The 18,742-nt window shown below is 51.1% G+C and overlaps 1 protein-coding gene across 1 annotated transcript; it reads left to right on the top strand.

Moving 5' to 3' along the window:
* The first annotated feature begins 1,476 nt into the window (after positions 1–1,476).
* Positions 1,477–14,670, top strand: NEDD8 (NEDD8 ubiquitin like modifier). Its single transcript, XM_060256748.1, has 4 exons — positions 1,477–2,088; positions 11,686–11,733; positions 12,454–12,536; positions 14,232–14,670. The coding sequence occupies exons 1-4, from the start codon at positions 2,071–2,073 to the stop codon at positions 14,320–14,322; spliced, it is 240 nt and encodes a 79-aa protein (XP_060112731.1). The 5' UTR covers positions 1,477–2,070; the 3' UTR covers positions 14,323–14,670.
* The last annotated feature ends 4,072 nt before the right edge of the window (positions 14,671–18,742 follow it).

Consider the following 18,742-nt stretch of genomic DNA (forward strand, 5'->3'; position numbering starts at 1 on the left):
ATGATGGATGAACGAGAAAAGGATGTCTCCACTGTATCCACCTTAGGGGCAATTTCCAAAAATCTCGGTCTTGCCCGCCCCCACCTCCCACAATGAAAACCCCCCCAAACTCCGTCTCCCCTCCTGGCTTCTTTGGATTCCTCATGTCTACATGCTATCCTGTACGGTAAGCGGCACCTTTTGCAGAGGCGTCCTGTGCTGTTGACACCGTGGATCGCAACCCGAGGTCCGGGAGCAGCTCAACGGAAAGGAAGGGGATGGAGCTGACTTCAAGCACGTGGGGTTCAACCGGAGGGCCCTCGTTTCCGGCTTCCCTTTCCTCTGCACGTGGACTTCCGCTTGGAGGATACCCAATGTCAGAATACGAGTCTGCACTCACCCCCTTTCCACGGTCTCGGATTCTCTAGGGACACCCGTCCCTCTGTTCTTCTGGCCCCGTTCCTCTTCCAGGCGCAGTGCCGTATGGGAGATGAAGTCTTGATGTCAGTTCTCCATAGCGCTAAGGACGAGGGGAGTGACTACAAGACCCATAAGGGAGCGCGGTGCTATCTGGAGTATTGCAGGACGCGTGCGAATGACAACAAAGTAACGAGCCAATCGGGTGGGCAGAAAAAGAGAACCACAATTCCCAACAACCTTCGCGTGCCGAAAGGCTGTCGCGCTTATAGGTTTTTTGTCGCAATGCCTTGCAGTCAATGTAGTCCAGCAGCCTGTAGGTAGTGCCATGGATTATTTATATAGAATACAAACCTAGAGAGGACACTATAATGGATAACACAACCAAAAATGCAAGCTAGTGACCAATTTACTAAGAAATATGTAGAAACCAGACCAAAACATGTACATTCAAGTCCCAAAGTAGTGTGGTGACAAGCCAATCGATTAAGTACTTGTTTCTTTCCAGTCTTCATCAAGTATAGGGTTGCCAATCCCCAGGTGGGGGCAGGGGATCTCCCAGTTTGGAGGCCCTCCCCCCGCTTCAGGGTCGCCAGAAAGCGGGGGAGGGGAGGGAAATGTCTGCTGGGAACTCTATTATTCCCTATGGAGATTTATTCCCATAGACAATCATGGAGAATTGATCTGCGGGTATCTGGGGCTCTGGGGGGGGGGGCTGTTTTTTGGGGTAGAGGCACCAAATTTTCAGTATAGCATCTAGTGCCTCTCCCCAAAATACTCCCCAAGTTTCAAAAAGATTGGACCAGGGGGTCCAATTTTATGAGCCCCAAGGGAAGGTGCCCCTATCCTTCATTATTTCCTATGGAAGGAAGGCATTGAAAAGGTGTGCTGTCCCTTTAAATGTGACGGCCAGAACTCCCTTTGGAGTTCCATGATGCTTGTCACAGCCTTGATCTTGGCTCCACCCCCAAAGTCTCCTGGCTCCACCCCCAAAGTCTCCTGGCTCCACCCCCCAAAGTCTCCTGGCTCCACCCCCAAAGTCCGCAGATATTTCTTGAATTGGACTTGGGAACCCTAATCAAGTAACAAGTACTTAATCGGTTGGCTTGTCACCACACTACTTTGGCACTTGAATGTACATGTTTTGGACATTTGGACTGGTTTCTATATATTTCTCAGTAAATTCGTAACGAGCTTGCATTTTTGATGGATTATTCATAAAAACGATTCAGTAAATATGAAGAATCTCTCGAAATCTTGACACTCTTACTCGCTTAAAAAAAAAGCTTTGGAAGATTTTTTTTTTATTATTGACCATCGCCCGGCCTCAGGGGAAACCTCGCAGCATACAGTTTGAAGACCGAGAAAGACTACGACCCCCAGAGTGCACTGCGGCAGAAAGGCGTTAAAAACCGTTCCTCGGCGGGACGCCGTCAGGCAGCAAAACCTTTTTTTGTTTCGCGCGGCGGCTCGCCTGAACACGTCCCTCCGTGTTTCTCATTATCAAGGGACGGGAGTTTGGAGAGTTTTTATCAATTTTAAAAGCGGCGGGTTGGGCGTGACGCCGGAAGTGACGTCGCACAGACCGCGTCCTTGAGGGAGCCGTAGGCGCAGGCTGCGGGAATTGTTTCCGGGGTCAGGGGTGGGCGTGTAGTCGGCGAAGAGGCGATCACGATGCTGATCAAAGTGAAGGTAAGGGGGGGGGGAGAAGAAAAAGAGCGGGGGGGGGGCTCCCGCCGCCTCGTGCCGCGGGGCATGCCGGGGAATTGGCGCCTCTTCTGTGCCCCGTGGTGCATTGTGGGAAAGATGCCGGCATTGCCCTGACCCCTCCCTGGTTGCTCTCCTGCTTTCTCCCAGGATAGGCCCTCTGCTTCTTTCCCGGGGGGCAGACTGTCTGGCACCCTAGGCGAGGTTAACTTCTGGTACCCCCCTCTGCACAGACAGCATCACCAAACAACATCGGGAGCCCCAATTCAGGGCCCCCAGAAGGCTGGCGCCCTAGGCAGTAGCCTAGTTTGCCTTGTGGCAGGGCCAGCCCTGGGGGTGTGGGGGGAAGCGGAGGTGGTCTTTGGACAGCGGGGCAGTTACCGTTCCTTTGCAGGGGGTAGAAATGATACGGGCGAAGCCAGTTTGGTGTAGGGGTTAGGTGTGCGGATTCTCATCTGGGAGAACTGGGTTTGATTCCCTACTCCTCCGCTTGCACCTGCTGGAATGGCCTTGGGTCAGCCAGAGCTCTGGCAGAGGTTGTCCTTGAAAGGGCGGCTGCTGTAAGAGCTCTCTCAGCCCCACCCACCTCACAGGGTGTCTGTTGTGGGGAGGAAGGGAAAGGTGATTGTAAGAGAGCCAGTTTTGTGTAGTGGTGAAGTGTGCAGACTCTTATCTGGAAGAACCGGGTTTGATTCCTCACTCCTCCACTTGCACCTGCTGGAATGACCTTAAGTCAGCCATAGCTCTTGCTAAGTGGTTAAGTGCACAGACTCTTATGTGGGAGAACCGGGTTTGATTCCCCACTCCTCCGCTTGCACCTGCTGGAATGGCCTTGGGTCAGCCATAGCTCTTGCTAAGTGGTTAAGTGCACAGACTCTTATGTGGGAAAACTGGATTTGATTCCCCACTCTTCCACTTGCTGGAATGGCCTTGGGTCAGCCAGAGCTCTTGCTAAGTGGTTAAGTGCACAGACTCTTAGCTGGGAGGACCGGGTTTGATTCCCTGCTCTTCCACTGGCAGCTGCCGAAATGGCCTTGGGTCAGCCATAGCTCTTGCTAAGTGCACAGACTCTTCTCTGGGAGAACTGTGTTTGATTCCCCACTCCTCCGCTTGCACCTGCTGGAATGGCCTTGGGTCAGCCATAGCTCTTGCTAAGTGGTTAAGTGCACAGACTCTTATCTGGGAGAACCGGGTTTGATTCCCCACTCCTCCGCTTGCACCTGCTGGAATGGCCTTGGGTCAGCCAGAGCTCTGGCAGAGGTTGTCCTTGAAAGGGCGGCTGCTGTGAGAGCCCTCTCAGCCCCACCCACCTCACAGGGTGTCTGTTGTGGGGAGGAAGGGAAAGGTGATTGTAAGAGAGCCAGTTTTGTGTAGTGGTGAAGTGTGCAGACTCTTATCTGGAAGAACCGGGTTTGATTCCTCACTCCTCCACTTGCACCTGCTGGAATGACCTTAAGTCAGCCAGAGCTCTTGCTAAGTGGTTAAGTGCACAGACTCTTATGTGGGAGAACCGGATTTGATTCCCTGCTCCTCCACTGGCAGCTGCCGAAATGGCCTTGGGCCAGCCATAGCTCTTGCTAAGTGGTTAAGTGCACAGACTCTTATGTGGGAGAACCGGGTTTGATTCCCCACTCCTCCGCTTGCACCTGCTGGAATGGCCTTGGGTCAGCCAGAGCTCTTGCTAAGTGGTTAAGTGCACAGACTCTTATCTGGGAGAACCGGGTTTGATTCCCCACTCTTCCGCTTGCACCTGCTGGAATGGCATTGGGTCAGGCGTAGCTCTTGCTAAGTGGTTAAGTGCACAGACTCTTCTCTGGGAGAACCAGGTTTGATTCCCCGCTCCTCCACTTGCACCTGCTGGAATGGCCTTGGGTCAGCCGTAGGTCTCATAGAGGTTGTCCTTGAAAGGGCAGCTCTGTGAGAGCCCTCTCAGCCCCACCCACCTCACAGAGTGTCTGTTGTGGGGGGAGAAGATATAGGAGACTGTAAGCCACTCTGATTCAGAGAGAAGAATGAGGTATAAATCTGCAGTCTTCTTCTCATCATGGTGCTGCTGACGATGCTTCACTCGCTGAACTCTACCTGTATTGAAGAGCAGGAGTCCAGGAGCACCTGAAAAGCTAACCAAATTGGTGGCAGCCGAAAACTCTTCCCCGGCCACCAATTTGGTTAAGCTTTCAGACTAACAGGGCTACCTGTCTTGAACGCTACCTGGCATGCAAAGGTCCATCAGTGCTTCTTAGCCACAGCGTATTGTTGGAACTCTGTCTGGGGCAGTGATGCTCTGGATTCTTGATGGTTGAGGGGGGCAACAGTGGGAGGGCTTCTGGTGTCCTGGCCCCACTGCTGGACCTCTTGATGGCGCCTGATTTTGTTGGCCACTGTGTGACACAGAGTGTTGGGTTGGATGGGCCATTGGCCTGATCCAGCATAGCTTCTCTTCTGTTCTTCTGTTCAACTTTTTTATTTATTTATCAGATTTATATCCCGCCCTTCCCCAACAGGCTCAGGGCGGCTAACAGCAGTTTAAAAGCATTAGCAATTTTCAAACATACTGAAATTAGACATATAGAAAGCTTGCGAGTGCTACTGAAAGAGAAGAAAAAATTCTTTGCTAAGACCAAAAAAGAGAGAGAGAGAGACCTTCCAAGTGCAGAAGTGTTTAGAGAGTAAAGTGTTTAAGTATATCGATAGATGCAGAGCAGCTGCTGTGAGAGCCTTCTCAGCCCCACCCACCTCACAGGGTGTCTGTTGTGGGGGGAGAAGATAAAGAAGATTGTAAGCCGCTCTGAGTCTCTGATTCAGAGAGAAGGGCGGGGTATAAACTGCAATGCTGCTGCTGCTTCTTTTTGTAGCAGAAACTTATTTGCATATTAGGCCACGCCCCCCTCATGCAGCCACTCATCCAAGAGCTTACCGGGCTCTTAGTGCAGGGCCTACTGTAAGCTCCTGGAGGATTGGCTACATCAGGGGGTTGTGGCCTAATATGCAAAGGAATTCCTGCAACAAAAAAAGCCCTGGGTGGATGATAGAGTTGGGAAATACCTGGAGATTTGGGGGGTGGAGCCTAAGGACGTCAGGGTTTGGGGAGGGGAGGGACTTCAATGTGGTCTAATGCCAGAGAGTCCACCTCCAAAAGGAGCCATTTTCTCCAGGAGAAGAGCTGATCTCTGTTACCTGGCGATCCCATGGAATACCAGGTGCTACTGCTCTTTACTGTTTTGCAGCAAAAGACTAACATGGCTAACTCCTTTGGAACCCTAGGGGATCTCCAGCTACCACTTGGGGGGCTGGGAACCCTAATTATGTAGTTGCCTTCCGCTTAGCGTTGCCAGCCTCCAAGTGAGGCCTGGAAGTCTCCTGAAATTACAACTCCACATTACAGAGATCACTTCCCCTGGAGAAGGTGGTTGCTTTGGACAGTGGACACTAGGACGGTACACCTTGCTAAGGTACCAAACCCCAGCTTCCCCCAGCCGCCAGAAACTTTCCAGCCCAGAACAGAAAAGTCTTAATTCTGTTCATTCAGAATGATGCATCTCTATGAACTAGGCCATCTGACCTGCTTTTGATCATTTATTTAGGAGATATTTGTGCCTCCTCGAGTCTCACTCCAGGTTCCTTACAAAAGTAAAAAAGGCGGCAGTGTAAAAACGAGAAACCATGGGACATAAACAATATTGGTTGAGGACAGTGACAGTTTTTCATGCTTGCTCGCTCCCTTCCCCCCCCCCCCCGCCCGCAAAGTGACAGGCATAAGAACATAAGAGCCATGTTGGATCAGGCCAACGGCCCATCCAGTCCAACACTCTGTATCACACAGTGGCCAATAATTAATATTACATATATAATTTATATACATATATATACACACTGTGGCTAATAGCCACTGATGGACCTCTGCTCCATATTTTTATCTAACCCCCTCTTGAAGCTGGCTATGCCTGTAGCCACCACCACCTCCTGTGGCAGTGAATTCCACATGTTAATCACCCTTTGGGTGAAGAAGGACTTCCTTTTATCCGTTTTAACCCGACTGCTCAGCAATTTCATCGAATGCCCACGAGTTCTTGTATTGTGAGAAAGGGAGAAAAGGACTTCTTTCTCCGCTTTCTCCATCCCATGCATAATCTTGTCAACCTCTATCATGTCACCCCGCAGTCGACATTTCTCCAGGCAGTCTGTAAATTTGGATAATTAATGCATCAACGGTTGCTGTCTGCCTTAGTAATATAATGTTTATTGCCTTTATCGGGTAAATGTCTTAATGTTACCGTATATCGCCCAGAGCCTGTCAGCAGCAGCAGCAATTGGGCGATACGCAAATCAATAGAAATAAAAATAATAATAAACTATCCATAAACCAGATCTCAGATTGTACTGTTAAAAAACCTGGAAAGGTAAAATCTCTCAATGAAAAGCCCGCCGATGCAGAGTTTCAGTCTGCTGAGAGAATGATAAGAACATAAGAGAAGCCATGTTGGATCAGGCCAACGGCCCATCAAGTCGAACACTCTGTGTCACACAGTGGCAAAAAATGTTATATACACACATACACTGTGGCTAATAGCCACTGATGGACCTGTGCTCCATATTTTTATCTAAACCCCTCTTGAAGGTGGCTATACTTGTGGCCGCCGCCACCTCCTGTGGCAGTGAATTCCACATGTTAATCATCCTTTGGGTGAAGAAGTACTTCCTTTTATCCGTTTTAACCTGTCTGCTCAGCAATTTCATCGAATGCCCACGAGTTCTTGTATTGTGAGAAAGGGAGAAAAGCACCTCTTTCTCCACCTTCTCCATTCCATGCATCATCTTGTAAACCTCTCTCATGTCACCCCGCTGAAGTTTTCTGAAGGCGAGGCTAGGATTTGGGAGACCTGAGTTCATATTCTCACTGGGTGACTGTGGGCCAGTTGCACTCTCGGCGACACCTACTTTAGCAGTGGTCACACGACTCCAGAGACGAGGTTCGCACACCAGTCTGCCCATGCTGCTTGCGTCGCTCCGACGGCGGTTGCGTTGCTTTGTTTTATACATTCCTCTGTATGCAATCATTGACTAACAACGTGCAGAACGAAACGGCCAGTGTTTACATGAGCTTGTAACCCCAAATGTGGATTCCAGGAAGGAGGTGAAAGGGCAGCGCATTCTGAGACCCTCAGCGTTCTTTTCGTAGGTCAAGGCACATGACGGCTTTAATGCTGCCTTCTGAGTCTTAAGACAGAAGCAGGACAATGTTGGCCAGGCCATTGTCCTTCCTTCAGCCTACCTCGCAGGGTTGTTGTGAGGACAAAATGTAGCCCGACGTTCTGCTTCGTGCAGCAGCCATCCAGCTGCCCTGGTGGGTCAAAGAAGCGTGGCATAGAGGCTGGAATCCTCCCTTGCTGCTCTCTCACAACACTGGTGGTTCAGAGGTTTGCTTTCTCCTCAGTAAGCTTGGTTAGTAGCCATTGATGGACCCTCTCTTCCATTAACCTGCCTAACCCTCCATTAGCCCCCTAGTGGCTTATCCCCCTCCTCCACTGGCCCTGAATTTCAGTTTCATTGAATTAGAGACCTGTGGTGCACAGTGTTAAAGCTGCAGTCCTAAGCTCTGCTCACGACCCGAGTTCGATCCCCCGGCAGAAGCTGGGTTTTCAGGTAGCCGGCTCGAGGTCGACTCAGCCTTCCATCCTTCTGAGGTGGGTCAAATGAGTCCCCAGCTTGCTGGGGGGAAAGCGTAGATGACCGGGGAAGGCAGTGGCAAACCACCCCGTCAAAAGTCTGCCGTGAAAACGTTGTGAAAGCAACGTTTTCCCCAGAGTTGGAAACGACCAGTGCTTGCACAGGGGACCTTACCTTCCTTGAGACCCACAAGATTTTCAGTGTATAAGCTTTGGCGACTCATAGCTCCCTTTGTCAAAAACCAGCCCCCCACTGGGTTACCTTTGGCTTTCCTTTACAGAAGCCACACTGTCTCACTTGCAGACCTTAAGCAGCGGCTGGACAGACACTTGCTCTCAGCTGATCCTGCGCTGAGCAGGGGGCTGGACTCGATGGCGTGCTTGGCCCCTTCCTGCTCTGTGATTCTATGATGCCTTTTTCACAAGGCTTACCTTTCTGCGCGTGTGAACGATTCTGTCTTTAAAGGCACTTTCTACCAATCGACGTGGCCTGTTCGTTTCCCTGTTCCCGGTTGGGTACCCTGTCCCAGTCGTCGTTATAAAGTTGGCAGGATACAGACTGTTGTCCCTGGAGCAGACTGCATTGGCTTGCGTGTAACACGTTTGGAGGGAAGACTTTTTGTGCATTGATGCATGCGTGAAAAGCAGAGGAGCCCTCTGGGAGCAGCCCTCTGCACGATCAACTTGCGCCTGGGTTGTCCCCTTTTTCCCCAACAGGCCTCTTCTGCCTTTTAGCCATTTGCCAGGAGACCAGGTCTCCTGTTCACAACGCACCGGTTAATTCACACGAGAATAAAGCACAGAGGTCGCTATTCTTCAGCAGTCATGCCCAGTGGAGTGTTTCGGCTGTCTTATCGGGCCGTCTGTGTGTTCCCGCACGGACTAACAGGCAGCTGTTCTGCCTCAGCCCTGCCGCGTGGCATGGAAAGGGGTTGCTGAGCTGTTTTGGCGCTTGCTGCTCGAATCCTGAGCTTGTCAACAAGCTCGAGGTTGGGCAAACCGCTGGCACCTCCACCCTCCGCCGACGTGATGGGACTTGCTTTTCCCTGGCAGCTTGCCCAGGGGAATGTCTCTCTTCCCCTCGCCCCAGGTTTCTGCTTGCCTTGCCCCAGCCTGTTGTCGAAAAGCCTTTTACCTGCTTCGGTCTTTACTGAGGATACATCAAAACAGTGTGTTTCTGAAATGATGCATTTCTGTGGTGTTGCCCAAGTGTTGTAAAATTCTCCTGTTGGAAGTGTTTCACCAACCCTCCACGGCAGAGAAGTTCTCGTTATCCTGTTTATAGAATCCTAGAGTTGGAAGGGACCCCCCCAGGGTCATCTAGTCCGACCCCCTGCACAATGCAGGAAACTCACAAACGCCTCTCCCTAAATTCACAGGATCCTCATTGCTGTCAGGTAGCCATCTAGCCTCTGTTTAAAAACCTCTGAGGAAGGAGAGCCCACCACCTCCCGAGGAAGCCTGTTCCACTGAGGAACTGCTCTATCAGAATCACAGAGTTGGAATGGACCTTTAGGGTCATCTAGTCCAACCCCCTGCACAAAGTAGGAAACTCACAAACACCTCCCCCTAAATTCACAGGATCTTCATTGCTGTCAGATGGCCCTCTAGCCTCTGTTTAAAAACCTCCGAGGAAGGAGAGCCCACCACCTCCCAAGGAAGCCTGTTCCACTGAGGAACTGCTCTATCAGAATCACAGAGTTGGAAGGGACCTCTAGGGTCATCTAATCCAACCCCTTGCACAATGCAGGAAACTCACAAACACTTCCCTCTAAATTCACAGGATCTTCATTGCTGTCTGATGGCCATCAAGCCTCTGTTTAGAAACCTCTGAGGAAGGAGAGCCCACCACCTCCTGAGGAAGCCTGTTCCACTGAGGAACTGCTCTAACAGTCAGGACGTTTTTCCTAACGTTGAGCCAGAAACTTTTCTGATTTAATTTCAACCCATTGGTTCTGGTCCTACCTTCTGGGGGCACAGAAAACAATTCCACACCCTCCTCTTTATGGCAGCCCTTGAAGTACTTGGAGATGGTTATCAGTGGAAAGAGGACCCACCCCTCCCTTCTTTCCACATTGCTAAAGCACAAAAGCAGGCAGTAGAGCAGAAGTTTAGCTGCAGATCAGGACGAACCCAGCAACCTTGATTCAAGGAGGCGAGGTCTAGCCGTATTGATTCAAGGGAACCTCCATATACGCTGTGACTGCTCGCTTCACCTTTAATAAACTTTCAGCTGCCTCCTCTCCAGTTTAAACGTGCCCAGCTCCTTCAGCCTTTCTTCATAGGACTTGGTCTCCGGACCCCTCACCATCTTCTGTGTTGCAAATGATTGGGGGCTTTACTAAAACCACCCAGTAAATTCATGGCTGAGAATATAAGAATATAAGAACATCCTGCTCGATGTTCCCTCTAAGCTGCATAGACTTGTGAGCAAAAGTTCTACTTTGTGAGCTACCAGCATGAAAGTGGTGAGCTCCTGCATAAATTAAGAACAGAAGAGAAGCCATGTTGGATCAGGCCAAAGGCCCATCCAGTCCAACACTCTGTGTCACATAAGGACATAAGAGAAGCCATCTTGGATCAGGCCAATGGCCCATCCAGTCCAACACTCTGTGTCACGTAAGGACATAAGAGAAGCCATGTTGGATCAGGCCAATGGCCCATCCAGTCCAACACTCTGTGTCACGTAAGGACATAAGAGAAGCCATGTTGGATCAGGCCAAAGGCCCATCCAGTCCAACACTCTGTGTTACATAAGGACATAAGAGAAGCCATGTTGGATCAGGCCAGTGGCCCATCCAGTCCAACACTCTGTGTCACATAAGAACATAAGAGAAGCCATGTTGGATCAGGCCAGTGGCCCCTCCAGTCCAACACTCTGTGACACATAAGAACATAAGAGAAGCCATGTTGGATCAGGCCAATGGCCCATCCAGTCCAACACTCTGTGTCACGTAAGGACATAAGAGAAGCCATGTTGGATCAGGCCAATGGCTCATCCAGTCCTACACTCTGTGTCACATAAGAACAGAAGAGAAGCTATGTTGGATCAGGCCAATGGCCCATCCAGTCCTACACTCTGTGTCACATAAGAACATAAGAGAAGCCATGTTGGATCAGGCCAAGGGCCCATCCAGTCCAACACTCTGTGTCACATAAGAACATAAGAGAAGCCATGCTGGATCAGCCCAGCGGCCCATCCAGTCCAACTTTCTGTGTCACATAAGAGAAGCCATGTTGGATCAGGCCAGTGGCCCACCTAGCCCAACACTCTGTGTCACATAAGAACCTAAGAGAAACCATGTTGGATCAGGCCAAGGGCCCCTCCAGTCCAACACTCTGTGTCACATAAGAACAGAAGAGAAGCCATGTTGGATCACGCCAGTGGCCCATCCAGTCCAACATTCTGTGTCACATAAGAGAAGCCCTGTTGGATCAGGCCAGTGGCCCATCCAGTCCAACACTCTGAGGAATGGAAGAGAAAGACCATAGACCAACAGGAATGGAAGAAGAACACCCTGCCTTTCTCTCTCAATCAGTATGAACGCCCACAACAGACACCCTGTGAGGTGGGTGGGGCTGAGAGAGCTCTGACAGAAGCTGGTCTTCCAAGGACAACTCCTGTGAGAGCTATGGCTGACCCAAGGCCATTCCAGCAGCTGTAAGTGGGGGAGGGGGAATCAAACCTGGTAGAGATAAGAGTCCACACGCTTAACCACTACAGCAAACTGGTTCTTTACCGAATCAGGTTAAGGGGGCCACAGCTAGGAGGAGACAGAAGCCCCCCAGATACCAGGCAAAGAGCTGTGTTGAAAGGTCTGGGGGGGTGGCCACATAAGAGGTTCTGGTCTGTGCTTGAAGACTGGCAAGGTACAGCAGCTGAGGCTTCTCTCTTTTCTCTCTTCTCTCCTTGCAGACCCTCACCGGCAAAGAGATCGAGATTGACATAGAGCCCACAGACAAGGTACTGGTTTTAAACCTCCCCGCCCCCTCGACAAGGGATTGCATTTCTTGCCTTTCAGGGCCCGTGGAAGGAGTCGGGGGGAGGGGTTGTCCCTTCCCTAGCCGTGGCCCGTAGCTCACATCCAGTGGTGCGCCGCAGCCCGTTGGACCGGAGGCTGGGATTTAAAGGCCGCCAACCTGTCTCACGGCAGACATCTGTCCTGCAGAGGGTGGGAGGGGGGTTTAAGAGCCAAGTGCCCCCCCCATGACATCAAAGCAGTTGGGCGGGGGCAGGGGAGGCTGTCAACCTGTGTTTCCCCCGTTCGGGCTTCCATTCTGGGTCATCAGGGAAACTGGGTGTTCTCCATCAGACCTGTCTCTCGGGGATAATTGAAGGTTTTAAAACAGGGTGGCCAAAGTGCAGCTCTTCCACCTATATTGTGTGGCTCGCAAAGCTCCCACTGCAGCAGCTTGGAATTGCAAGTGAAGTTAAAGTTGCTTTCTTTCCACGCCTCCCTCCCTTGCAACTCTCAAACATCCGACATTCATGTCTTGTGGCTCTCAAACATCTGACATTCATCCTGTGTAGCTCTTACGTTAAGCAAGCTTGGCCACCCCTGCGTTAAAGTAACTCGACGCGCATCATGCTGCAGCCATGTAAAAAAAAGGGTGCCGTTACCTCCCGTTCTGTCCGGACTTTGACTTTTCCTCATTTCCCTTCTCTTTCCTCCGACCCTCAAAGGTGGAGAGAATAAAGGAGCGGGTGGAAGAAAAAGAAGGCATCCCTCCCCAGCAGCAGCGGCTGATCTACAGCGGCAAGCAGATGTGAGTTTGGGAAACTTGTCTTGCGTGACAGCCAAGGAGCAGGAGCTGCCCCAGTGTATTATGGGAGAAACACTCTAACAGGGGTCCCCCATGTGGCATCCGTGGGCTCCGTGGTGCCTGCTGACACATTTCCTGGGGCCTGCCAAGTGTTTTAGAAAGTGGGCGTTGCCTAGCGGGACTTTTGTCCAGCGAGGCTTCTGATTGGCTACTGGAGATTTGAATGCCCTGATAGATTTTTTTTTTTAAACGTTGTTTTGGCAGCAGCTGCCATTGCAGCACAAGGATCTTTGCTGGGTGAGTGAAGAAGATGATGATGATGATATTGGATTTATATCCCACCCTATATTCTGAGTCTCAGAGCAGCTCACAATCTCCTTTCCTTATCTTCACACCCCTTCCAACCCTCCCAGCAATAAACACAGAACAATGGTCACATTCAACAGCCAGTTTCCTTATCACTACCCTTCCAGGAAGCCCCACCAAACAATGGGCACATCCACAAACCAATTGCCCTTTCACCACACCCCCTCCAGCCTAGAAATAGCAGCTCTCCAGCAGCCCTGGCCTCACTCAATGCACAGCAGCCAAGAAGGTCAGAGCACCTGCTCCGGCTGCAACGCCACTGAGGATGTTCTCCACAGCTGAGAACGAAACGTCTGGAAGAAAAACTTTCTCCAGTAGAACACGGCACTTGAGCCCGAAAGATTCTACAAACCCTAATGATGTTACCAGCCGTGAAAACCTGAAATCTTTGATAATCTCCTTTACCTTCCCTCCTCCCACAACAGACACCCTGTGAGGTAGGTGGGGCTGAGAGAGCTCTCCCAGAAGCTGCCCTTTCAAGGACAACTCCGAGAACCGTGGCTGACCCGAGGCCGTTCCAGCAGCTGCAAGTGGAGGAGTGGGGAATCAAATCCGGGTCTCCCAGATAAGAGTCCACACACTTAACCACGACACCAGAATGGCTAAGTTCACTTGCCTCCATTTCCTGCAGCAAATTGACTCCCATTTCCTGCAGCAAGCTATTTTGTGGCTATGCCAGCCATGCTGTGTCAGACTTCTAAAGGTGCCCAGAGGTGCAGAAACGGCTGCGACCCCTGCTCTGAAACCTACACTGCAAGAACCTCAGAGACGGTGATTGAGTTGGAACCAGCGTTCCCTCTGAGCTGAGTTAGCATGAGCTAGCTCACAATTTTTTAGCCTCCAGCTTACACAATTTTGTCTTCGCTCAGGAAAAATGGCCCCAGAGCACTCTAATTTCTGCAGGAAGTCACAACTTCCATGCCAGTAGCTCACAACTTGAATGCCAGTAGCTCACAAATTAGAATTTTCGCTCACAAGACTCCACAGCTTAGAGGGAACATTGGTTGGAACCAGATTCTTGTTTCCAGGGGAGCAGGAACTTCCATCTACAGAACATGTTTCTCCCACCTTTTCTCTCTTGGGGCTGGCTGAAATGCCCCCCAGTCTTGTTCCTGGAAGAGAGCAAACTCCCGAAAACAGGATTTTGGGGGACATTTCCCGGTGTAGTGAGTGGGAGGAGGCAAGAAAATCATGCTCCGTGGCTGAATGTCCTGCACAAACACTAGGCTGGCCTGATTGCCTGCTCAAATATTATGTGCCCTGGATATGCACGGTATGTCTCAAGCTGCCCCATGGAATCAGATGCTCACCCCTGTTCTGTCTTTCCCCCAGGAACGATGAGAAAACCGCAGCTGACTACAAGATCCAGGGCGGATCGGTGCTTCATCTGGTCTTGGCTCTGCGAGGGGGAGGCCTGCGATGATGGACTCTCTGCCCTCCTTGTGTGCCTCCCTCCCTGACCCTCCCCCGCGCTCCACAATGGACAGATCCGTTCGCGACCCTCCCACGCCCCTCCTGCTTCCAGGAGGACGGCCTCTCCCTCCCGGGATGCTTCCGCAAGCCGTTGTTGGAGGGAGGCACTCTTGAGGAGGGGGTGCCTTTTCAGGGGACACAGCTCCCCCCTCCCCATTGGCCTCGGTTCTCTTCCACCCAGGCAAGTTCCTAGGAGCTGCTTGTTCATCCGCTCATTTCTTGGCACCCCTGTTGAAATGTTCCCCCCGTGCCCCGCGTTGGAATGGCTGAATGTTCAATAAAGGTCTTTCAGAACCTTGGTGGGCTCCTGAGCAGTCCTGACTCTTGGGTGGTTTGCAGGGAGGGGGGTGGGATTCCTCAGTTGAGATTGGGAGGTGGCTCTTTCTCAGTGCTGTTTGGGCATGTGGAGGGATTTAAGGATTCGGGCATGTGGAGGGATTTAAGGATTCGGGCATGTGGATGGACTTAAGGATTCGGGCATGTTGAGGGATTTAAAGATTTAGGCATGTTGAGGGGTTTAAGGATTCGGGCACGTTGAGGGATTTAAGGACTCGGGCACGTTGAGGGATTTCAGGACTCGGGCACGTTGGGGGATTTAAGGACTCGGGCACGTTGAGGGATTTAAGGACTCGGGCATGTTGAGGGATTTAAGGATTCAGGCATTTGAGGGATGGGCTTTGTCTCCCCAGGTGGGTCGGGCTCAGTCTTTTTAAAAAATGTATTCCTTCTCTCCTGGGAGTTGTCGTTTGGGAAGTGGGACTGACGTAGGATTAACTGTATTTGTGTCCAACCGCACAGCACCAACTACTTCTCTAGAAATAAACAAGTTTAACAGGCAATGTATAGTGGTTGGAGTGTCAGATGGCAGAGACCTGGATTCAAATCCCTGGGCCCTCTGCTCTGCAGCTAACTAGGTCACCTAGAGTTTAATCAGCCAAACCCACTTTATAGGCTTGTGAGAATAAAACAAAATCATAGAGTTGAAAGGGACCTCTAGGGTCATCTAGTTCAACCCCCTGCACAATGCAGGAAATTCAGAAACACCTCCCCCTAAATTCACAGGATCCTCATTGCTGTCAGACGGCCATCTAGCCTCTTTAAAAACCTCCAAGGAAGGAGAGCCCACCACCTCCCAAGGAGGAAGCCTCTTCCACTGAGGAACCGCTCTAACGGTCAGGAAGTTCTTCCTAATGTTGAGCCGGAAATTCTTTTGATTTCATTTCAACCCATTGGTTCTGGTCCTACCTTCCGGGGCCACAGAAAACAATTCCACACCATCCTCTCTATGACAGCCCTTCAATTCCCTGAAGATGGCGATCCTATCACCTCTCAGCCACCTCCTCTCCGGACTGAACATCCCCAGCTCCTTCAACCTTTCCTCATAGGACTTGGTCTCCAGACCCCTCACCATCTTCATCGCCCTCCTCTGGACCCGTTCCAGCTTGTCTAGATCCTTCTTAAAATGTGGCGCCCAAAACTGAACACAAGACTCCAGGTGAGGTCTTATCAGAGCACAAAAGAGAGAACAAATGCTCTCAACCATCTTGTCTTGTAGATTCTCTGAAATGCATATACAGGGAGGGGGCGGGATTTGGAGACTATTTGGATTCCTAATTCCAGCCTTAAAAACAGCTGAATGCAAAAAGCCGTGTAGTCACTTTTTTCCTTCGGATCAAAATCAGGCCTCGTCTTGGGCAGGAACTCACAGGTGCGCACCTTTTTTATTGCACGCCTTCTTTCTTACCCCCTTGTCCCCAACAATTGCTTCTGGGCTCCATCATTCTACCCCCTGTGAGAATTTTGCTGAGCTCTTAAGATCTGACAGACTTTCTAATATTTTTCACGCACACGCAAAAAAGGGGAAAATAATCAAAACCTATCAAGCAGACCGATGGAAATCTTCCTCACGCCACTGCAGCCACGTAAGAGAAAGTGATTTTAAAAGTATGATGGGAGTCAGGCTTTCTTCTAACAATTATAATTCAAGAAGTAATTTAAGGTAGATGCTGAGCTGATATAATTTAGCACACCTTCCGGTGATGTCGGGTGTGTGGCGTTTGGAGATGAGTCCTGCAAATGAGTTGCGCTCGTGAGCTCCAGCGCCTCTTTTTTTCTATGAACTGACCCCTGATCTAAATGATTCAATAGGACATGCAGGCTTTTAGGAACTCCAGAATGCTGCGTCGAGCTGGTCCGTGGGAAAAGTTCTGCAGCACTCAAAAGCTTGCTCGGCATTGCATTATTTCGATTTGTATTAATAACGACACCTCACGCACGGCTCAGGGGTAGAGCACCTGCTTGGCATGCAGAAGGTCCCAAGTTCAATCCCTGGCATCTGCAGGCAAAAGGTTTAGGCTACAGGGGATCTTGAAGACCCCACTCTGAGACCCTGGAGAGCTGCTACCAATCGTGACCAACCCTGATGGGACTGGTGGTCTGATTCAGTGTAGGGCAGCTACGTGTCCCACCATACACAAACTTTGGATTTCTTTTGGGAGGAACCTGGGACCTTATGGAGGCCAAGCAGACGTGCAATAGAAGAACCTCTGCTTGGCCTGCAGAAGGTCCCAGGTTTAATCTCTGGCATCTCCAGCTAACAGGAAAAATTGTTAAAGCCCTTTGCCTGAGATGAAATGCATGAGAAATGTATTAAAAAGATTCTTGGCATGAGGATTCCAGTGTATTCATGCTTCCGCCCTGAGCCCTTTCCCCTGGAACCGGGATCAGTTCCCTTCCCGGATAGGAAGCCAGTTTGCTGAGTGGCAGAGCATCTGCTTGGCATGCAGGAGGTCCAAAGTTCAATCCCCAGCCTCTCTGATTGAAAGGCCCAGGGAGGAAGGGATGGGAAGGACCTCAGCCTGAGGTCGCAGAAAACTGCAGCCAGTTCAGTTCAGTATAAAGCAGCTCTTTCTCTTGGAGAACCAGTTTGGTGTAGTGGTGAAGTGTGTGGACTCTTATCTGGAAGAACCGGGTTTGATTCCCCACTCCTCCACTTGCACCTGCTGGAATGGCCTTGGGTCAGCCATAGCTCTGGCAGAGGTTGTCCTTGAAAGGGCAGCTGCTGTGAGAGCCCTCTCCAGCCCCACCCACCTCACAGGGTGTCTGTTGTGGGGGAGGAAGGGAAAGGAGATTGTAGGCTGCTCTGAGTCTCTGTCCTTGAAAGGGCAGCTGCTGTGAGAGCCCACTCAGCCTCACCCACCTCACAGGGTGTCTGTTGTGGATGAGGAAGATAAAGGAGATTGTAGGCTGCTCTGAGTCTCTGTCCTTGAAAGGGCAGCTGCTGTGAGAGCCCTCTCAGCCTCACCCTCCTCACAGTGTGTCTGTTGTGGGGGAGGAAGATAAAGGAGATTGTAGGCTGCTCTGAGTCTCTGTCCTTGAAAGGGCAGCTGCTGTGAGAGCCCTCTCAGCCTCACCCACCTCACAGTGTGTCTGTTGTGGGGGAGGAAGATAAAGGAGATTGTAGGCTGCTCTGAGTCTCTGTCCTTGAAAGGGCAGCTGCTGTGAGAGCCCTCTCAGCCATTCACCCACCCCATAGGGTGTCTGTTGTCGGGGACGGAGGGAAAGGAGATTGTGAATCGTTCTGAGACTCTTCAGAGTGGAGGGCGGGATATAAATCCAATATCCTTCTTCTTCCTCTTCTCTGGTCAATAATGGGTTTTACAGGCTTTTTGTCTGGGGGCTTTGCTACGTGCTCCTGATGAAGTCAAATCTAAGAATCCTTGCTCCGAAGGCTGGTTTCGATGGGGTCACTGGACTCTTGCTAGGTGTTACTGTGGCACCTTGACACAGTTTACCTCTGGGAAGTGATTGCTTTTGTAACCGGTAGGCTGGGGAGAGAGAAAAGGGAAGAAGCAAAGTCACGTTTGGTTGATAGAAGGGCAGGGGTGTAAAGAACGAAGAGAAAGAGGGCTCCGAAAGACTGGTCTCCCCCACCCACGAATGAAGTAGTGGCTGCCTTGATCCCCAGTCCTGAACTTACATGGCAGCCTACTGTGTTGTTGTAGTGCTGGACCGGGGAGCTGATCTCTGCCAGCTGGAGATTGGTTGCAAAAGCGGGAGATCTCCAGATCCCGCCTGGAGGCTGGCAACCCCACCTCCTGCAAAGCAGCCATTTCCTCCAGGGGGAGCTGATCTCTGCCAGCTGGAGATTGGTTGCAAAAGCGGGAGATCTCCAGATCCCGCCTGGAGGCTGGCAACCCCACCTCCTGCAAAGCAGCCATTTCCTCCAGGGGGAGCTGATCTCTGCCAGCTGGAGGTCGGTTGCAAAAGCGGGAGATCTCCAGACCCCGCCTGGAGGCTGGCAACCCCACCTCCTGCAAAGCAGCCATTTCCTCCAGGGGGAGCTGATTTCTGCCAGCTGGAGGTCGGTT

This window comes from Heteronotia binoei, chromosome 15, assembly GCF_032191835.1.
Source record: "Heteronotia binoei isolate CCM8104 ecotype False Entrance Well chromosome 15, APGP_CSIRO_Hbin_v1, whole genome shotgun sequence".
Lineage (NCBI taxonomy): Eukaryota > Metazoa > Chordata > Lepidosauria > Squamata > Gekkonidae > Heteronotia > Heteronotia binoei.

What these genes read in the sequence shown, in the direction of transcription:
- NEDD8 (XM_060256748.1), top strand. An exon ending in ACATAGAGCCCACAGACAAG is followed by an intron (nt 11,734 to 12,453) that starts GTACTGGTTTTA and finishes CGACCCTCAAAG; the next exon opens with GTGGAGAGAATAAAGGAGCG. An exon ending in ATCTACAGCGGCAAGCAGAT is followed by an intron (nt 12,537 to 14,231) that starts GTGAGTTTGGGA and finishes TCTTTCCCCCAG; the next exon opens with GAACGATGAGAAAACCGCAG.